Source organism: Hylobates moloch, unplaced genomic scaffold (assembly GCF_009828535.3).
Source record: "Hylobates moloch isolate HMO894 unplaced genomic scaffold, HMol_V3 SCAFFOLD_7, whole genome shotgun sequence".
NCBI lineage: Eukaryota > Metazoa > Chordata > Mammalia > Primates > Hylobatidae > Hylobates > Hylobates moloch.
Window position 1 is genome coordinate 29,367,207 of NW_026652282.1, and position 21,475 is coordinate 29,388,681.

The following is a 21,475-nucleotide window of genomic DNA, read 5'->3' on the forward strand; positions in this document are numbered from 1 at the left end:
GTTCCTGAACTATTTGAGGTACCAAATCGTTAAAATGACTTTAATCACCTAGGTCACATGAAATTTAAATGATAAAACAGAAGTAGAAGAATCCATGGGCACATCTTATTTCTCATTCCATTAATGATCTAAATTTCTTCCTGAAATGACTTTTTGAGGTATTATGAAGTAAATTAGAATGTTTCAGAAAGAGAACTACATATCTTAGGAAGCAGATAATTGCCACTGGACTTAGCAATCTGACCCACAATATAGAAATTTCTAATTAAAGTTCTCTTTTTATAATGCTAATCTTTCAGCCAAAAATTTCCTTGGGACATGTTATAATGAAGATAAAATGTACTAAGATTTTAAATTAACCAGAGATCCCAGAGAAACCTAATAAACATTTTGATAAATATTCGCTATAAGTAAATTTTATTGTGAAGTAATCCCATTGTTATACATACCTGTCATCACTCTCATCATTATGCTGTAAATAACTTAACTAACAGAAAAAATTATTTAAAATGCTAAGCTTGAAAATCTAGATTTGCTATACATAAAAGAGGAACATGACTTTATGTAGCTGAATTGGTATGCAGATGATCTAGAAATAAGGAGTTTCATAACAATACCATCAACTCATCATTAATCCTTCCAAAGATAGTTTATTTCCCCAAAGATTTAATTGACAGCATTCTCATAATTGAAAAAATGACTGTATTTCTATTAAACATTATAATGAACAAAATATGTGAGCACTAATTATGTGTTGATTTTAAAGTCACCCTAATTACTACTAAATAAGGTATCTCTTCAAAAGAATTAGTATTTTTCTTTACATTGATATGCTTAAGGGGGTAAACTCTTAGTGAAAACAAAAAAGTTTGCTAGTAGATTTGAGACCCACATGGATTTACCACATGAATTACATAACAGGAGGCTCTGTGTTGATCTACAAGTTTGGTAACAAGTTTATGTTGATTAACGAAGCATTATTACATTTTTTCACTGATATTATTTGTAGAGAAAGACGACAATATGCAAGGATATGTGCTGCCAGAATTCTATAGCAGGGATTAAAATTAGGGATGGGTATCCACTAATTATACATTTTAAGAAATATATCTGTATGGCCGGGCACAGTGGCTCACGTCTGTAATCATAGAAGTTTGGATGGCCAAGGCGGGTGGATCACCTGAGGTCAAGAGTTCAAGACCAGCCTCGCCAACATGGTGAAACCTCCTCTCTATTAAAAAATAGAAAAATTAGCTGGGTGTGGTGGCAGGCACTTGTAATACCAGCTACTCAGGAGGCTGAGGCAGCAGAGTTGCTTGAACCCAGGAGGCAGAGGTTGCACTGAGCCAAGATTGTGCCATTGCACCTCTTTAGCTGGGCAACAGAGCAAAAACTCCATCTCACAAAGAAAAAGAAAAAAACAAAAGGAAAGGAAAGAAATAAATATATCTACGTTTTCACTTTGAATCATGGTTGTCATGTATCTTAATTATGATGTTACCTCACTTTGAATATGGTTTCATTAAAATATAAGGATAATAATTTAAAGAGAAAAGATTAAAAATATTAAAATCTTTTCTGAAAACAAAATAGATTATAATAAAATAAATGCAAAAAAGAAAATCAAATTACTTAATGAATGTAGAAACTAGAGATTGCCCTACAGAAAATGTGACAATGTGATGAATTAGCTTAAAATAATTATAATCCTTAAGAAGACATCACATTTAACAAAATTCAGGATATCAGGATCCTAGACCCAATATTTCTGCTCTGTAATCTTAGGTATATGACTTAGCGTATCTCAGCTTGAGTGTCTTCACCTACAAAATGAAAGGTGTAGAGGTTGCTCTGTCTACTTAATATTCTTGGTATTAAATTACACATATAAATTATTTCCAAATGAATTTGAAATTTCATTTGTGCTAGAAAGAAATTAGGTGGCCATTTCGGCTCGTACTCTGTGACACTTATGTGCAAGGACATTCTCAAACTTCTTAATCAGGAGCCTGGATATTTGAAGATCTGTACAAGCTTACCTAAAACAAGTACAGTCATCAGTAAGTACAGTGCACTTTATTGAATACTTGTTAGGCACCATACCAGCCACGTTTCCCAACTAACCTGGATTCTTCAGAAGAATCTTGTAAGATCTGACAGATAGTATTTTTTTAAGATGGATACAATATGTTTCATCTTACATGTTCTTCTTACGATGTAACACTGATACTTCTCCATCAAGAGTTGGGTTTCCGCCCCTTGGCTACGATGGACCCCTGACCATGGCAGAAGTTGTACTATGTGACATCCAAGACTAAGTCACAAAAGGCAATAGAGTTTCTGCTTGGTACTCTTTGGGTCACTTACTCTTGGAATCCAGCCAGCATTTAGTGAGGGACTGCAGATTAAATAAGGCCACATATACATGTTCCAACCAACTGCCCTGGCTGAAGTTGCAGCAGGAGCCACCAGGCATGTGAGTGAAGAAGCCTTCGAAATGACTTCAGCTTCATCTACTATTTTATTACACCCTATATGAGAAACCCTGAACCCAGCTGAGCCCCAGAATCAAAAGAGGTAAAAGAAAAAGGAATGTTGTTTTTATAAGCTCTCAAGTTTTGAGTTGATTTGCTGTATGGCAATAGTTACTAGTGAACAAGATAAGCACACCTGTATTACACAGGTAAGCTAAGCATTACACAGGTATGCCAAGAGATAACTGAGTCACACAACAAATAAGAAGGTGAATCAATTTTAACACAAATTCTTACTCACGTAAAGACTTGATTTGTAAAAGAAAAATAAAAATAAAAATAAAAAAGTATTAAAATAAATGTTTGACAAAGATATTCCTTAAGAGGCCTTTCCTAAAGAAAGCATACTGCATCTAGCCTACATGTGGAGATCCACACAATCTATTAATAATTACAAATAAGCCACCCTGACCTGTTCAAACATTGTAACACAGATTAGCTCAATTCCATCCAATAATTCATTCAAATTCTAGGAACCTACAAATCCCATAAAATGTAATAAACATGACTTAAATGAGAGCATTCAAATATCCTTGGTTTGCAAAAATGGACTCTATTTTTGTGACATCCACAGAAATACTCTGGACCTATCTCTGGTATCAAGAGACAGAAAAGTCATTTTCTAAAATGGTGGATAAAATTATGTATCGTCTCTTCCAGAAACTCCAAATATCTTTACCAAATGTAAAAATGGACTTTCATTCTACATTTTTTGATTTATATTTTTAAGTTTACATTATCATTTATAAATATAATGCAAAATGGAAGAGTGTTGATCCATGTCGTTGTAAATATTTCTTTACCCTTAAATACTTATTGAATGCCTGTTGTGTAAGAAGGTGAATGGAGTCTTTCCTCTCTAACACACTATGTGATAGTGAAGGCTTTTCTCACATACACTATGCATTAATTATTTTAGCCACCCCATGGAAAAGTTGAAAGTATCTGTATTTTAGAGATGAGAAAACTGAGTAATAGAGGGAAAATAGCATATGCAGGTCCCACAGACTAGATTCCTATTATACTTCTGTTTTCATCTTAATATCTTAGCTATGGAATATTCTTTAATCTTCTTTGAAAAGTTTAACACCATTAAAATTCTTATTTACATCAAAATAAACATGAATAGAATAATTCGGAAGACAAAACAGGAAATACATTTGTGAAATGGATAACAGAAAATTTCCTATTCTTATTTAGAATTATCACTTTTTGTCAAGAAGAAAAGTAACATTCCCACACGATTCAACCTTTTCTTAAGCATCAATTTCCTAACCTATTTTGATAGGTAACTCCATTTGTGGAGTTACATCTTTATAAGATTGTTTTGAAAATCAGAAATAATAAATGTAAATTACATGCTAGGCATTTAACACATTTCCTAGATGCAGACACACCTAGTGGAATAAATGATGTATTTTGCTTATACTATCCTTATAAAATTATCATACTTAATGAGGGCTTTACCTTAAATAACTTTTTAAGTTACTTACACTAAATCATTTTTTTAAAACTCTCTAGGATTTTGGACGATAACACAATAATGCTCCTTTAATCTTAATAAAGAGACCACTGTGAAAAATTTTACACCAAGAAACTGTGTAATCTAAAAAAAAATGGTTAAATTCCTAGAAACATAAAACCTACCAAATCTGAACTGTGTAAAAATAGAAAGTCTGAATAGATCAATACAAGTAAGGGATTCAATCAGTAATTTTTAAACTCTGAACAAAGAAAAGCGAAAGACCAGGTGACTTCATAAGTGATTTCTATCAAACATTTTAAAAGAGAATTAATTCCAATGCTTCTCAAACTCTTTCAAAAAACTGAAGTGGAGGGAGCACTTCCAAATTCACTTTATAAGGTCAGCATTGCCAAAGCCAGAAAAAGACATCCCAAGAAAACTGCAGGTCAATATCCTTGAAGGATATAGAGGCAAAATTCTCAACAAAATTCCAGCAAACTTTCACAGCACATTAAAAGAATAATACACCATGCCCAAGTGAGATTTATCCTTGGGATACAAGGATGGTTCAACATGAAAATCAATTAGTATGATACAGTACGTTAACAGAATAAATAAGAAGTCACATGTTCATTTCATTAGATGCTGAAAACCTGTTCGGCAAAATTCAACACAATTTCATTATTAAAAAAAAAACAAACTCTCAACAAACTAGGAATAGAAGAAAACTGCTTCAGTATAAAAGCCATATATAAAAAGATCACAGCTCATATCACAACAACTGCGAACTGAAAGGATTTTCTATGAAATCAGGAATAGGAGAAACAAGGTAAGTATGCCCATTCTTGCCACTTCTACTGATGGCAATACTGCAAGTCCTTGCTAGAATAATTGGGCAAAAGAAATTAAAGGTATATAAATCAGAAATGAAGAATATTATTCCTACTTGCAGATGACATAATCTTACGAATACAAAACCCTAGAATCCATTAAAAACACTAGAAACAATTTAAAAATCAGTAAAGTTGTAGGATACAAATCATCATACAAAAATTAGTTGAGTTTCTTTGCACTAATAATGAAAAGGAAATTAGGGGACAAATTCCATTTACAATAGCACCACAAAGAAAACAGTGATAAACTAAAGAGTTCAAAGAGTATGTACCGAAAACTATAAAACATTGATGAAAGAAATTAAAGATGACAAAATCAAATGGAAAGACATCCTACATTCATGGATCAAAGGACTTAAAATTATCATTATATTCAAAGCAATCTACAGAACTAATACAATCTTTATCAAAATTCCAATGGCATTTTTCACACACACAGAGAAAAACTCTGAAATTCATATGGAACCACAAAGAATCCCAAATAGCTAAATCAACCTTGAGAAAGAAGTACAAAATCGGAGGTATCACACTTCCTGATTTCAAAATATATTACAAAACTACAGTAATTAAAAATAAATTGTATTATCATGAAGACAGAAGTATAGACCAATGGAACAGAATAGAGAGCCCTGAAATAAATCTACACATATAGGGTTAACTGATGTTCCACGATAGAGCCAAGCATACACAAAGAGGAAAGGATAATCTCTTCAACAAATGGCGTTGGAAAAACTGGATATCCACATGCAAAAGAATGAAACTGGATGCTTATCTTACGCCATATGCAAATATCAACTCCAAATGGATAAAATATGTAAATGTAAAACCTCAATCCATAAAACTCCTAGAAGAAAACATTGGAAAAATCTTGTGACATCAATCCTGGCAATTATTTCCAAAAGCACAAGCAACAAAAGCAAAAAATACAATTAAGACTATATATAACTAAAAATCTTCTGTTTAGAAAAGGGAACAATCAACACCGTGAAAAGGCAATCTATGGAATGGGAAAAATACAAACCATATATATGTATTATGAGAATTATTTCTAACTCAGAGCTATTAGGAGGGTTGAATAAAATGAATTATATAAAGAATACTTCATGGTATAACTACATTCTAAGTTATCAAAAAGACAGCAACCAATAACATGATTACTATTTTAAATACATCAGGGCTTAGGTAAGGTTTTGTGGTCAGACCTGAAGACCTTATATTAACAACTGGTTATTTCCTAAAATATAAAAAGAACTCCTATAACTCATTGGCAAAAAAAAACTAAAAACCCAATTAAAAATGGGCTAAAGGCTTGAATAGACATTTCTCCAAAGACGACACCTAAATAGTCAACAGGTGTATGAAAATATGTTCAACATTATGAATTATCAGGGAAATGTAAATGAAAAGCAGAATGAGCTATCACATTTATACCTGCTAGATGCCTACTATTAAAAAATGTATTAGTGAGGATGTGGAATAATTGGAACTAGTGTACGCTGTTGGTGAAGTAAAAAATGTCATGGCTATTATGGAAAATAATATGGATGTTCCTTAAAAATTAAAAACAGAACTCTCACTTGATCTAGCAATCTCACTTTTGGATATTTATCCAAAAGAATTGAAATCAGGATCTTGAAGGGATACCTGCAATGCCATGGTCATGGCAACACCATTCGCAAGAGCCAAGATGTGGAAACATCCTCAGTGTCCACTGATGGATGAGGGGACAAAGAAAATGTGGTATATACATACAAGAGATTATTATTAATATTCAAAAAGAAAGAGATCCTGCCACGTTAACAACATGGATGAACCCTAAGGACATTATGGGAAGTGAAATAAGACAGTCACAGAAGGACAAATACTCCATGATTCTACTCATAAGAGGTATGTAAAATACTCAAGCTGATCAAATCAGAGAGTGAAATAGCAGTTGCTAAAGGCTGTGGAGAGGAGGAAGTGGGAAGCTGCTAATTAACAAAGGTTCAGTTATGAAAGATGAGAAAATTCTCAAGATCTGTTGTACAACTTGTGCCTATAGTGAACAATGCTGTATTTTACACTTAAAAATGAGTTAAGAGGGCGAATCCCATGTTAAGTGTTCTTACACACAATAAAGTAAATTTAAAAAGAAGTTAAAGGATAAGAGTGTATCTGTTGAAAATAACATCATCACATATATTCACTTTAAGGTTCCTTCCAGTTTTAAAATTCTACTCAGAAGTCTTCAGTGTACCAATTTATAGAGTTGAGCTAAAACCTAATAATTCTGTTTCTGGGTGACTTGTTCGGTCACATCAGAATGTATAAAGGCTTCCTTGAAGCAAATTAGTGATACTTTTAATCTAAGGAGTGGTCCTCACTGGCGGGCTTCGAGTCCTCTGTTTGCCAATTTCTTTCTACAATCGGTGGACACTCTGAGGGACAAGTTGTGTCAGAAGGGGGCAAAGGCAGAGATAGAGTGAAAAATCTCCTCTGCCTCATCCCCACCCAACACAGGATTGCTGGATGTAAAATCACCTAGAAGTGCTTTTACGGCTTTATAAAAGGCATTAATATGTTCTGCTCTGCATGGTTCCAAGATTGTTCCTCAGCAACCTCAGAACAAAAAAGGATATCCTTTTCCTTAGAATCTTTTACTCGGTATATTAACTTGCCAAACTCTATACAGGTTATGGGTTTGTTTATAAATCAGAATCCAGGCTATCTCTTCTCATAGAAGTGCTAATAAAAATACAAAAATTTTCTCAGATCAGACCACAAAATCTTACCTAAGCCCTGATATATCTAAAGTAGTAATCATATTGGTTGCTGGTTTTTTTTTTTTTTTTTTAGAACTTACAATGTGCTTATACCATGCAATATTCTTTATAAAATTCATCTCATGTAACCCTCCTAATAACTCTATGAGTTAGAAATAGTTTCAATAATACACATGAGGAAACTGAGGCCAAGAGTTCAAGAAATTCTCTAAAGGTCACATAGCAAGTAAGTAATAATGAAGGCTCTTAAAAGTAGAAGTGGGGGGGGGGAGCAGAAGAGTATAGGTAAGAGTGATGTCATATGAGAAAGACTCAATTTGCCCTTGTTAGCTTTGAAATTGAAAGGGGGCCATGAGCCAATCAATAGAAGCTAGAAAAGGCATGGAAATGGATTCTCCTCTACAGCCTCCAAAAAGAAGGCAGCCCTGCTGATATGTTAATGTTAGCTCAATGAGACCTGTTTTAAACATCTGAACTACAGAACTGTAAAATAACGAATATGTGTTGTTTAGGGCCACTAGGTTTGTAGTTGTTGCATCAAAAATCGAAAACTAATACATAGACACATGATTAGTTATCAGGATGGGTTAATTTAAAAGAAGTATGTTTTTGTCCCTGTGGCCATCAACAATTCAGGGTAGTGTTTTGAGACAGAGTCTTGCCCTGTCGCCCAGGCTGGAGTGCAGTGGCCGATCTCAGCTCACTGCAACCTCCACCTCCTGGCTTCAAGCAATTCTCAAGCCTCAGGTTCCCAAGTAGCTTGGATTACAGGTGTGTGCCACCACACTCAATTAATTTTTGTGTTTTCAGTAGAGACAGCGTTTTGCCATGTTGGCCAGGCTGGTCTCAAACTCCTAGCCTAAAGTGATCTGTCTGCCTCAGCCTCCAAAAGTGGCGGGATTACAGGCGTCAGCCACTGCACCCAGCTCGCAGTGTAGTTTGTTTTTGTTGTTTTGTTTTGTTTTTTTAAGTGTTACAATGAGGGTAGCCTTCACTTTTAATGTCGTTTGAACCTACTCTAATCAGCAACACCTCCAAACACACACACATGCACACATCATTGAAACTGTTCTTATTAAAGGGGATATAAACTAGAGTGACCATGTAACTTATTGGTCAAAATGGGAAAGTTTTAGTGTGAATAGGAGTGTAAGTAATTCCATTGTAGTAACTGCTATGTATTAGGATTTCCCAGACATCTTACCCTACTGATGTTTTCCTAAATTCACTGAATAATTTTCAATCATCATGTTATTTGAACTAAACAGCAATATTTAATGTAGCTAGATATCTTCCTTTCCCTGAAAACACTTTCTTCTTGATTCCAGAATACCACATCTATCTTCTCCTTTTTCTCTACCCTTTCTAGCCACCTTTTGCAGCCCCTTTCCTGATGCCTCATCATATATACATCTAGAGATCTCTTATCTATCTGTCTACACATTTTTCCTTGGTAATCTTATCCTGGCCAATGGATTTAAATACTATCTATGTGTTGACTTCTAAATTATTATCCTCAACTCTGATCTTAGAACTACCCTTCTTTACATGCATTCATAGCCTCATAGGAACCTCAAGATTAATATGTTTAATACTGAAATCCTAATGTTCACTCCCAAAACTGTTCCTTCTACAGTCTCACCATCTTGGTTAGTGGCAACCCTATTTGGCCAGTTGCTTAAGTAAGAAACCTCACAGTAATCCTTGGTTTCTCTAATTATTTCATAAGTCACATCTACTGCATCAGGAGGGAAATGACTTTGATGAAATAGTGGCCTCCAGTTCTGCTACCATATATGCTATGCTAGAGAATCATGAAATAGAAAAGCTCACAGATAAAATTAAAATGCTCATATCATACCATTTATTTTTATTTTTTATTTATTTTTGAGACAGAGTTTCACTCTTGTTGCCCATGCTGTAGTGCAATGGCACGATTTCAACTCATTGCAACCTCGACCTCCTGGGTTCAAGTGATTCTCCTGCATCAGCCTCCCGAGTTGCTGGGATTACAGGTGTGTGCCACCACGCCCAGCTAATTTTGTATTTTTAGTAGAGACAGGGTTTTACCACGTTGGTTCGGTTGGTCTCAAACTCTGACCTCAGGTGATCCCCCAACCTCGGCCTCCCAAAGTACTGGGAGTACAAGCATGAGCCACCACGCCTGGCCTTACATTTATTAAATGAGTTAAAAACATATGGTAAGAGGGAAGAGAGCAGGAGAATAATAAAATTAGAATAATTTCAGACACAGATTGTTTTGTATGTTTATGTGTCACTTGGTTCAATAACAGTACCTGGCACATAATAGCTGATTCAAAAACAAGTGCTAAATAATCAAATACATGAATACTGCTGTATTTGTGAGTAACCCAATATATAAGAATCACAATAGAGAAAGTGCAGTGTCACCCTAGTATAATGAGCATGGGCATCGAGTTGGATAAATGTAAATTTGAATTCAGGTTCTGCCACTTACTAATTAGGCCTAGAAATACAAATTAAGTTGGCCAATTTAAAACAGAGACAAAAGCACTCTGAGCTAAGGGAAGCCTAAAAGCTAATATGGAAAATTTCTGGGCAACTGTGTGGGAGAAAGAGTGACTTCATTTGGTTGAAGAAACATGAAATACATGTGTAATGAGCATAAAAATATAAAATATTAATATATCATGAACCTTTTCGAGGCAGTTTAGGAGAGTAGCCTTGTTATATGGGCAAAATTAAGTGAAAAAAATTGTATTATTAGGGTTGTGAATAACACAAAAAATGGAAAAGAAGCTTTGTAATAAATTTCACTTGGAGACATACTAGGTTTGAGATATTAGTGGATATCAAGGTATAGATACATACCACAGAATTGAAAATGAATTGGAAATGTGGCAATAACTCAAGAAAGATTGGAAGTGGTGAAGACAGAGATACAATGATCATTTGCATACAGGCTGAATACAGATTGAAGCCAGGTTATTAAATTATTATTAAATTATATTGATAAAAGAACAAGTACCGAGGTAAGAAGTCCAAGACATCTCCCATGAGATTCATAAGCTAAAGAAGTTGGAAGAGCAGAAAGAGCCAGATAATGAAAGACACGGAATAGTCAGAGAGGAAGAACCCGCTGAGTGTAGAGGCTGAGAAAAATGTTTCATCAGTGGTAGAAAGTTAGGAGAGCTGAATAAAAGCCATTTGTCTCTGTGACTAAGAATACTTATTTGTTGAATAAATAAATGAACAGTTAAAGCAGAGTGATGTGTTTGGGGAGTGGGGCCATGCATGTGTTTTCCATAGGGGACAGTCACCCACATGGCTCTCTGCTCTTATAGAGAATTTCATTTTTCTCTGTAGACCATCAAGTAAACACTTTAATAAAACTTTCTGATGGAATCAGATCCAGCCGGTCTTGAGTTCGTTTGAAGTCGAGCAGGTACAGCCTATAGGGGGAGTGTAAGCTCAGTTCTTTTGACACTTTTGAAATAAATGTTCTTAATGTGAATAATTAAGGCATATACTTATCAAACCTAACTACATGTAACATCATCTTCTTATATGCTTTTAGTAACAGTCAGAATGTATCATTCCCCATCTCTTGTGATTTGTGCTGCGTCGTTTCTAAGGGATAAAAATTACATTTATTTGAAAGGCTTATTTTAAATAAAACAGAAGTGAATTTGTTGAATTATCTGTGATTTATGACATATTATGTACTTGGTAATATTTACACAAAGGTAGAGTGAGCAGAGTCTAGCAAGATGTAAGTCCATTTGTAATTACTTCATTAAGGAGTCATACCTGAGCGATGCCTTAATGAAGGTGGTGATGAGGTGAAAATGTGCTACCAGAACAGGCATTGGAGAAAACCTAGAAAAGGCAGCTCAATAAAGTGATAATGAGAGGAGGGAATAAAACTCTATATCTTTGCTTGGTGTATGCTCCTTAATTTTAGGAGGTAGCACTTATTCCTTAAGTCTTGGTGATTTCAACGTGGGGAATGGTGATAAATTGAGTCTAGAGAGTGGATGGAGATTCAAGAGGTCCAGAATGAGAGGGAGTGAGAAGACAGCTTTGCAAGTAAACTAGCCACGGATGGAGGTCATAACTATTTCAAAGTTTAGAATTTTCAGCGAATGCATCATTTAACTGCCAAATAAATTACTAATTAAATACACACCACTATCTTAAGAAAAAAATTGAGTCTCCAAAAATGTACACATTTTTCAGCCAATAGGACCAGGTCTACCATTTTTAAACTCCCATTCATAGTGTAGTTTTGATAAAAATGACATCCTCTAGCACGTTTCAAATTGGCTCCACGGAGCAAAATAAATCATTTTGGTTAAAAAGTAATTCTTGCAAATCGAGCAATCCTAGCACATTTCATTCCCACGCTGTAACATTTACAAGGCTATTTCTTGTATGTTGGGTTCCATACAATATTGCAAGAGTGGAAAACTCCACTGAGAGGCTGCTTCATATAGAAAGTACTAAACATTGCCTAGAATATGACCTGGTTTGAGTGTGACTTTTTCTTATAAATACTACAGAGCCTGCTATTCACAAGTTTAAATTAGCAAAATTAAAGGATAGCAAATGAAGAAGTTTGCAGTTATATTTTTCTTACATAGAATATATATTTTAGAATGAATATATAAAATAATTCACTTAGAGTATATGTATTTCCTTTATGTATATCTAGAGGAATCTCCCCGAATAGTGTAATTAGCAATGTTCACAAATTTACCCACACTTTTTGAAGTTACATATATAAACCTTTTCATGAGCCTCATGTTTTTTATAACCACTAGTAGCCTTTGTCAAAGAGAACCTTAGAGGTTATTACATAATGAAAGTAGAAATCATTACGGGAATTCAAATTTACGAAGAATCATCGTATAGTAAACCTAGAGAAGGCTCGATAACAAAGCAGAATCCTATGAGGGAATCAATAAAACTGGGAAAAATAGAAAAGCTCTTCACGAGGAGATAAAAGGCACTGAAAAATTCAAGCAAGTAAAAGCACTGTTAGATTATCTTGGAAGCAGTTCTCTGGTTTGTACAACAGAGAGTAAATGTTGACAGACCTGTGAAGGAAATGGGCTCCGTGTAGGGTCAGAGGTGGTGACATAAGCAGCCTGTGTGTAGGCATAGCTCTTGAATCGAGGCTTAGGGGAAGAAGTTCTCTCATAGCCCTGTGCTAGACTGACTGTGATCTGCAGAGAAGGGTTTGGGGGAGTGGATAGAGAGGAGGAGGAAAAACCATAAGTAACCCGAAAGGACTACTTTCCAACATGGCAGAAAACAGAACATTAAATGGAAATGGTGAGATTCAATGTTTAATACTAAACATATATAAATGATATTAGAAATTGGTATATTCCCAGAATTATGGCACTTAACGTCATGTTGAAGAGTAAATGATCTGGGAAGATATGAGCATGCTATTTAACCATGAGGATTCCACAGTAACATAACTCCAACATTTAAATGGGATGGTACTCTTCAATCTGGCAAAAACAGGCATCCGTAAGCAATTTTCTCTAAATCCAAAGTAAGTAAAACCAGAATTCATCAGGCTGATACCCTGGAAAGGACTAAAGATTTCATAAGCGAATATAGAGCTAGCTCAGTAAAGTGAGAGAGTTTGGCCTAAGAGCTTTCTCCACATTCAGCAGAAATGTTGCTAAAGGTTTCTTCACTATTGTTTGTGCCTGAGAAAGCATAGGAAAACATCCAAACTACCCAATGTTGAGAGAAAGAACAAGCCAACGTCATGGAAGAACCCCACTGAATTCTATACAATTATACAATGAAGAATTTCATGTTTTTCTTTAATGCTTATTAGAAATATTTTAAACAACTTTTCTATTTTCAAAATTGTTATCCTGAATAATCAAAATCTGATTTTGTACATCATATTGTCATAAAGTATTTTTTAATGATTAAAAACAGTATTTGCCTTTAATCTTTCTCTAGCTCTTTGTTCTAGTTGATAAAAATTTTAGAGTTTAATATGTACATAAGTTTGCGTTTCATTTCATTGTGTGTTACACAATGGAAATTTAATATATTATGTTCTATATTCCTATGATATGGTACATATCAATAGTATGTTTGAAATGTTTTGAAAACAATATTGTAGTCAATGAAGCAAAACTGAAAAGGTTTACATAGTCTCTGTCTCTGTTTTTGTACATATACATACATTAGGCTTTGTATATATACACGTGGATATACATATATGTTATATATATGTGCACGTAATACCTAAAAATGCATATAAAATAGAAAACATCTTGAATATCAGCTGTCCTTTAGACACTTTACCTGTTGAGAATAGTGCATTTGATGATGTAATTGAAAATGTTCTTCTTTAGTCACTTTAGGTGGCCTTGGCAACATTTCCACTTCCTGGATGGCCTCGATGCTCACTTGTTGAGGCAAAACTTGGAAGAGTGATGTGATGTACATTAAGATGGACTTCTTATCTGGATAGGTGGTAGCAACATCTGTAAGCACATTAACACTACACATCAATTTTTGGTTTCTATATTTGAGACTCTAAAAGGATAATGAACAAATCAATGTTACAGGAAGATGATAGATTAATGAAAAATGAATTTTACATGAATGTCCTCCAGAGACTAATTAGAACATGATAATGAGGCCTAAAATGTCTTTCCAATTTGGCAGACCAATGAGATGAGCAGTAACGTTAATTTATTTTCCTTGTTCATATAAAAACTTCATTCCGTATTACTTTTTCCTAAGTCAAATTGCCAAACTAGCCCATCTAACAGAGTAGCTTTCATTAGATAAGAAACAAAAATAAAAGATTACATTTTCCTTCCCATGGAAAGTTATATTAACATGTGAATTCAAATGGTGCACTGGTAATTAAACAATTACACAAAATGGTTTAATGCTTTGGTTCTCAGTAAAGAAACTTTATAACTTTTAATTGAATGTTGCTGATATTAAAGTATGCAGACAGCTAAATATGTCTCTGCTGAAATGAGTCATATATGCACAATATTAATTAATAAAACAGAAAAATACCATATAATGATTTTTACTATTCCTTGTATATTAAAAATATTTGTTTACATTGTGGTGCATCTGATAAAGTAGAATATCACTTTCCTTCTCAGACATTAGAGACAAATGTAAAAGTCCTGCACATTAAGTTGATCTGACTTCATGTCCTTTGCCACATCCAGAAAGTGAATGAAACCCAGCATTCAAGAGCATTCAAGGTCAATAATACTTTGTCATAACACATATACAGTGGCAGCTCCTTCAAAAGATCCATTTGCTACTTGGCATTACAATTCACTTACTGCACTCATTCCAGTGAACCAAGATGTAGAGTAATGCTTTATGTGAAGTGTGTCATTAACACTAGAAATGTTAACACATAAGCTCTGACTATGAAATGTTGGCATTTCATTGTCATCGTTTTTCATCCTTTAAAAAGAAGGACATTTTGTCATTGAGACAACATGTGTAAATCTGAAGGATATTAAGTGAAATAAGCCAGGCACAGAAAGACAAGTACCACATGATCTCACTTACACATGAAATCTAAAAAGTTGAATTCATAGAAGTAGAGAGCAGAATGGTGTTTACCAGGGGCGGTGGAGCAGGGGTTGGGAAGATATTGGTCAAAGGGCACAAAATTTCAGTTACACAGGAAAAATCAGTTCAAGAGATCTATTGTACAACCTAGTTTATAACAATGTATTGTATTCCTAAAAATTGCTGCGAGAGTAGATATTAAGTATACTCACCATGAAACATGATAAGCATATGAAGTAATGTATTACTTCATGTAATTAATGTATTAATTACATGTATTAGTTCAATTTAGCCATTCCAGAATGTATACATATTTCAAAACATGTTTTACATGATGAGTGTATGCAATTTTAGTTTTTTAATCATTAATGAATATAAAAATCAAAGATAAAAGATAAACATAAATCCTGGCAGGAGGTCAAGGCTTTGCGGCAATGCATTTTCCTTGCCATACAATTTATCTTACCTTAACTACTATTAAGATATCTGTATTGAATATGTGTATTCTGATCAGGTGTTCTGATTATAAGTGAAAAAGCCAAGAGTAAAGTTTCAAGTCCATTAGCACAAAAGGAAGTTGAACAAGTGACTTCATCAATTCTTTTGCAAGGATCAGAACCATGATTAATCAGAACTATTTTTAAAGTATTTTTAAAAAGAGTTACAAGAGAGGGAAAAATTAGTGTTCCTTGGTCTACTTCTATCCATAGAACAATACAGTGCTTCTCAATTTTTAATATACATTTAAATCACCTGGGGATCTTTTAAAACTACAGAATCTGATTCAATAGGTCAGGGGTAGAGCCTGGAGCTCTGCATTTGCAATAGTCTCCCAAGTGATGCTGAAACCGCTTGCCTGCTACATTTTGAATAAAGGCCAAAAACATTACTTATAAGCAGACTTATACATCATCTCCCGTTTTATTGTTTTATTTATTTACTCAAATGATACTTGTGAGACATTTCAATGCACAAGGCTGAGAGGTACAAAGTTATACAACACATATGCTCAACTTATTAACCAACAGATGTTCAAAGTAATTTTTGCAAGCACTTTTTAAAGAACGACTAAATAATATTTTGTGCGTAAACACCGCCTTCCTTAATAATCTTACTAACTTAGCTTTGGAATTCTGAAGCCTAGAAATCTCCAATTCATTTGATAATTGTTTTTAAAAATATTTGACCAATTGTTTCTTATATGGTAGATGCTATACGTCACTGTATCTTGAAATTCTAGAAAACTTTCTTCCTTCTCACTAGAAACTAGTCAGCTGTACTTGTGATTAGCATAACTTAGAGCTCTTTCATTTTTAGTATATTAAATAAAACCATGATGTGAGAATACAAAAAGGGTTGAGCCTGTGCCTCTTCACTGCTGTGTTACACATAGACACATGCATGTATGTTTGGCCTCAAATATATGCCATTATAAAAAGTAAAAAATGGTGAAAAATTGGCCAAGCATTTTTATTGCCCCCCAAAAAATATCAAACATTGTAATCAATTTTATTTACATAAAACAGGTGGACTGAATGCAACTATTCATAAATGTCAGTCATTACAATAAATATGCACTTATTTAACTAAACTATTCACATTTTGCCCCAAACTATTACTATCCCACTTCTGAGATTATGCGGAATTCAAAACCGCCAGTAGGTAGAAATAAGTAATTTTTTAAGAAATGAATTTAGGTCTTCTAAAATATTTTGAATTTCCTCAACATACATTTTCAAGAAATCTATCATATTCTAAGTATTTTAATGGATTATCTAGGAGATTTAAAAGATAGAAAATTCATGAATTCTGCTTCTAATTTGGAATAAGAAAATAACTAAATAATAAAAGTACAAAGTAATTGCATTGCTGAACAGAATTTAAAATGTATTCCTCTAATTGGGACAACCAGTTCCTTAACATGTTCAGATTTTAAAAATCATATAATATTGGAGGATAAGGCAATTCTCTTTTAATAGAAAACTGAATGAATTATGCATAGGATTTCAATAACCGGAAATGAGGGAATGGGGAAGAGTATTCGGGGCAGTGGGAATATCTCGAATAAAGATGCAGAGGTAGGGACACATTAGCCATGTCTTGGGAACAGTGGCTTTGTGCGTCTTAGAGAGAGTAGAGTAGTGAAAACTAAGATGAAACTCGTAGATTGTACGTAGAAAACTGAGGGATCATCAATAGCAAACTAGAAAATCTGGCCTTCATTCAATAGATTAGAGAGTAAATACTTTTCAACAAGAGAGTGACACCATCAAAATTTTATTAAAGTAAATTCTTTAAGTAGAGAATGGATTGCTGGAGGAAAAATTGGGAGAAATAGGAAGCTAGGACCATAATCCAGATAAAAAGTGTTCAAGATCTAAGGTAGAACTGTGTACGGGGGAAATGAAAACCAGTCAATGTATGACAAAAATTCTAAGCTAGATCAAACACAGCTCCATTCAATTTTCAAATCATTTACTCCACAAACTTTGGAAATGCCTATATACAAAGTGCTACAGCCTGAGGATATAAAGATTAATAAACTGAGAATAAAACAAAGAAGGAAGAGGACGAAACAGAAAACCGATTGTTCTCCAGCCATGGTAACAAGTAGACACCAACAAAAGTTTCAATCTACCCTATTTATTCATTTAACAATTAGTTCCTTCGGGATTGTTATCATGCTTCCCCCAGCCAACCAGCAGCAAACACTCCCTTCTGAAAGTTTGCCAGAGTGGATTCACGTCAATGAAGATAATTCTCAATTCAAACCAATTAACAATGGTCTCACCTGAGTTACCATGCTTCTAAAGCTATCATCATCCTATTCCCAATTTGAAATGTTCTTAGATTGCTGGACCTCTGATTCCCCCCAGAACCAAAGAATACGCTCCTTTCAGAGACTGTGGTTAACCAGCAGCATTCCCTCTTATATAAGTAAGATGTTATGAAGCTCAAATACAATGTTTAGAAAAACTGTAAAGTTTGTTAAACCTTAATACTGTTGTTATGTTGCATTTTTGTCGTATTTTTGCTGTTTCTATCATTAACACAAAAACAAACCTAGTTATAGGGGACCATTTGTATACCATTAACAGGAAGCCAGAAGAATTTACTTAAAAGGAAAGAGCATTTATCTCTTATTCCATATTTGCTAAGTGATTGCTATGTGCTATAGAACATGCTTAGACTATGTTAGATTATGAGTATTTAGCAGATGAGCCACCCCATAATTATAAACATGACTTTTTATGGGAAATCAAAATAAATTTTATGACTTGGGGGTAATCCTCATTTATGATGACTGCACTAAGGCCAATTCCTGGCACTCTGCAATCACCGAAGGATTTGTTAAGAAACTGAATACAGAGAATAGTTAAAGTCATAGAAATTAGTGAGAATTATGTAAGACAGTGACTAAAGGCAATGGTATGATAATGAGTACTATAAAGTATTCGAGGAGTATGAAAATGATGGGATGTAATTCATACTTTTTATTACACGACATTAAGATTGTATAAAATGAGAGCAGTGGCTGAATCCCCAAAGTAAGAACTTACAATTATATGAACGTAATTTTACACCAAGATTCTACTACATAAGCTAGTCAAAATTAGATTAGAACCCAGTCACTGCACTACACTGCCACGGTACCTTAACCTCATTCTGTCAGATTCTATCTCAGTATATTTGAAGATCAAGTATCTGAAAGTCATTATTCAGATAGTTACACCTTGTAATTAATGTGGTTCAATTACCAAACATAATCTCTATTTAGTAGTAGTGATTTATATTTCTAATAAGTGATGTATAACAAGACTAAATATAGATAAAAATGAACCACTGAAATGCAAATTAGAGATATGGGGTTTTAACTACGATCCCTTGCCTAAAAAATTTGCAAAGAATTACGAAATATTAATAATCTATGCTGCAGAGGCTTCAATGATTTGGCCAAACACCTACTTAGCTTGAAGAGTATCAGTTGTTTCTAACTTTATGAAAAATACTTTGGGATTGTCTATCAAAACCTTACAAAAAAACATATGCTAGGACCCATTAATTTTCCTTTAGGGTCCTACCACAAGGAAATTACCAGAAATTTAAATAAAGATATAGGTAAATGTGATATAAAATTTAAACAGTATTTATAACACAAAAAGAAGTATTTTTCATACAAAAAAGGAAAAAGTCATACCAATCCAAATAGCTTAATAGGTGGAGACTTAGAGAATAATTGAATATATAACTATATAAAAATATTACAAAGCTAGTGAAAATGTTCCTTTTGAAGGCTGTTTGACACTATATTAAAGTCAATACCTTACAACGTAACATCAAAAGAGCAGGATTTATCATTTATGTAGAACAATCTTAGGAAAACACCTGAGAAAATACTTCAAGGTATCAGTAAAGTGGATGTGCTTGTGGGATTGAAAATACTTCCCTTTTAAAATTTTATTCTATCCATAATTTCCAAACTCTTTATTCGACAAATACTAATTTTGTAATAAATATATTCTATGTTATAATAAAAGTATCTGCAAAGATAAAAAAAAAAAAAAGCAAAGTTGCACAAAGTTTCCTTTCAACATACCCTCACCCCAAAAAAGTCAATGTGAATTGTTTGATGAAAGCAGTGCCTTCAACAAAACTAATCTTGGGCAGTCAACCTCAGGGAAGTCCGATTAGCCAGTCGCCGGGTGTAACCTTCAAACACCACTGGGAAATCTAAAGAGGCTCCACTGCCTAAATTTCAGGCCAAGTTTCTGCCAAGGGACAGGCAGGAATTGAAATACTGAATTATAACGCATAGCATGTGTAACTGAAAACAAGCAAGATTTCAAAGATAGCAGGTATAAATGTGCACTCACAAAGCTTCAGTTGGTCAGTCTTTCAAGAGTTTTATTAAACGACAAAAACTGTGGGAGGATGTCATTTAGAAACCATGATGAGCATAAACCTCCCTGCAGAGTTTGTATTAGGAAACAAAAATAAATAAATTCACTGAGAAGGAAAGGAATAGAGAAACTGGAAAGAAGGCACTCATGGACATTAACTAGGCATAGTCAGAATGCTCAAAATATGAAAATAGAAAGGCACAACCAAAACCTATGGCTGTAAACAATAACCTAATTCATTGATGTGATATTCTAAAGGACAAAGTGCTGGAAGTAAAGTGGATTATTTTTTGAAGTTTGCAAACGAAGAGATTTATGTTATAATGTCATCTGATATCTAAACGCTGGAGTTTCTAGGTTGTAGACCATATTATGGCAATGGACTAATTCATTAAAGCATGATATTATTTTTAATATTTTGTATTTTGCATTCAGCGCTGCATTGTACATACATGTATTTTCTACTTACAAGTCACTATATACAATTGATATACAACATTTTAATTAAAATTTGCACAACTCCTACCACGTTAAATTTTTTAACATTCTACAAGGTATGTTCTGCCTTAGCTAAATTAAGTACTCCTTAATTAATCCATTTTCAGCACTTCATTCACTGATACAAGCAGTTGTTTTTATCATTTAGTAACAACGCTTCTCATTAAAGGACTGTAAAATATCATAATGAAAATAATTTGCATTGATGAAGATGATTGAATTTCATCATAAAATTAATAATGATAAAAAGTAATGGCCTATATTTATCCAGGAGAAACACAAAACAATTTTATCTTTTGAACATTCAATTATGCTTTTCAACATGCTTATGGTGTAACTATCTGAAAACTATCACCATCGTCTTGTTACAAGTAGAAAACAGTGGCTTAGGCTGGGCGCTTTGGCTCATGCCTGTACTCCCAGCACTTTGGGAGGCCAAGGCAGGTGGATTGCCTGAGGTCAGGAATTCGACACCAGCCTAGCCAACAAGGTGAAAAGCCGTCTTGACTAAAAATATAAAAATTTCTCCACATCCTCTCCAACACCTGTTGTTTCCTGACTTTTTAATGATCTCCATTATAACTGGTGTGAGATGGTACCTCATTGTGGTTTTGATTTGCATTTCTATGATGGCCAGTGACAATGAGCATTTTTTCATGTGTTTTTTGGCTGCATAAATGTCTCAGAGATCTAGAACTAGAAATACCATTTGACCTAGCCATCCCATTACTGGGTATATACCCAAAGGATTGTAAATCATACTGCTATAAAGACACATGCACACGTATGTTTATTGCGGCACTATTCACAATAGCAAAGACTTGGAACCAACCCAAATGTCCAACAA

The 21,475-nt window shown here is 34.0% G+C and overlaps 1 protein-coding gene across 1 annotated transcript in view; it reads right to left on the reverse strand.

Annotated features, from left to right (window-relative positions):
- The window catches only part of DMD (dystrophin), a 2,251,240-nt gene that overhangs the window by 1,600,125 nt on the left and 629,640 nt on the right, over positions 1–21,475 (reverse strand). Inside the window, exons 7-9 of the mRNA XM_032756167.2 lie at positions 14,992–15,118; positions 13,979–14,212; positions 12,736–12,864 (exon numbers count right to left, since the gene is read on the reverse strand). Coding sequence (XP_032612058.2) covers positions 12,736–12,864; positions 13,979–14,212; positions 14,992–15,118 — 490 coding nt within the window. The remainder of the gene's footprint in view (positions 1–12,735; positions 12,865–13,978; positions 14,213–14,991; positions 15,119–21,475) is intronic.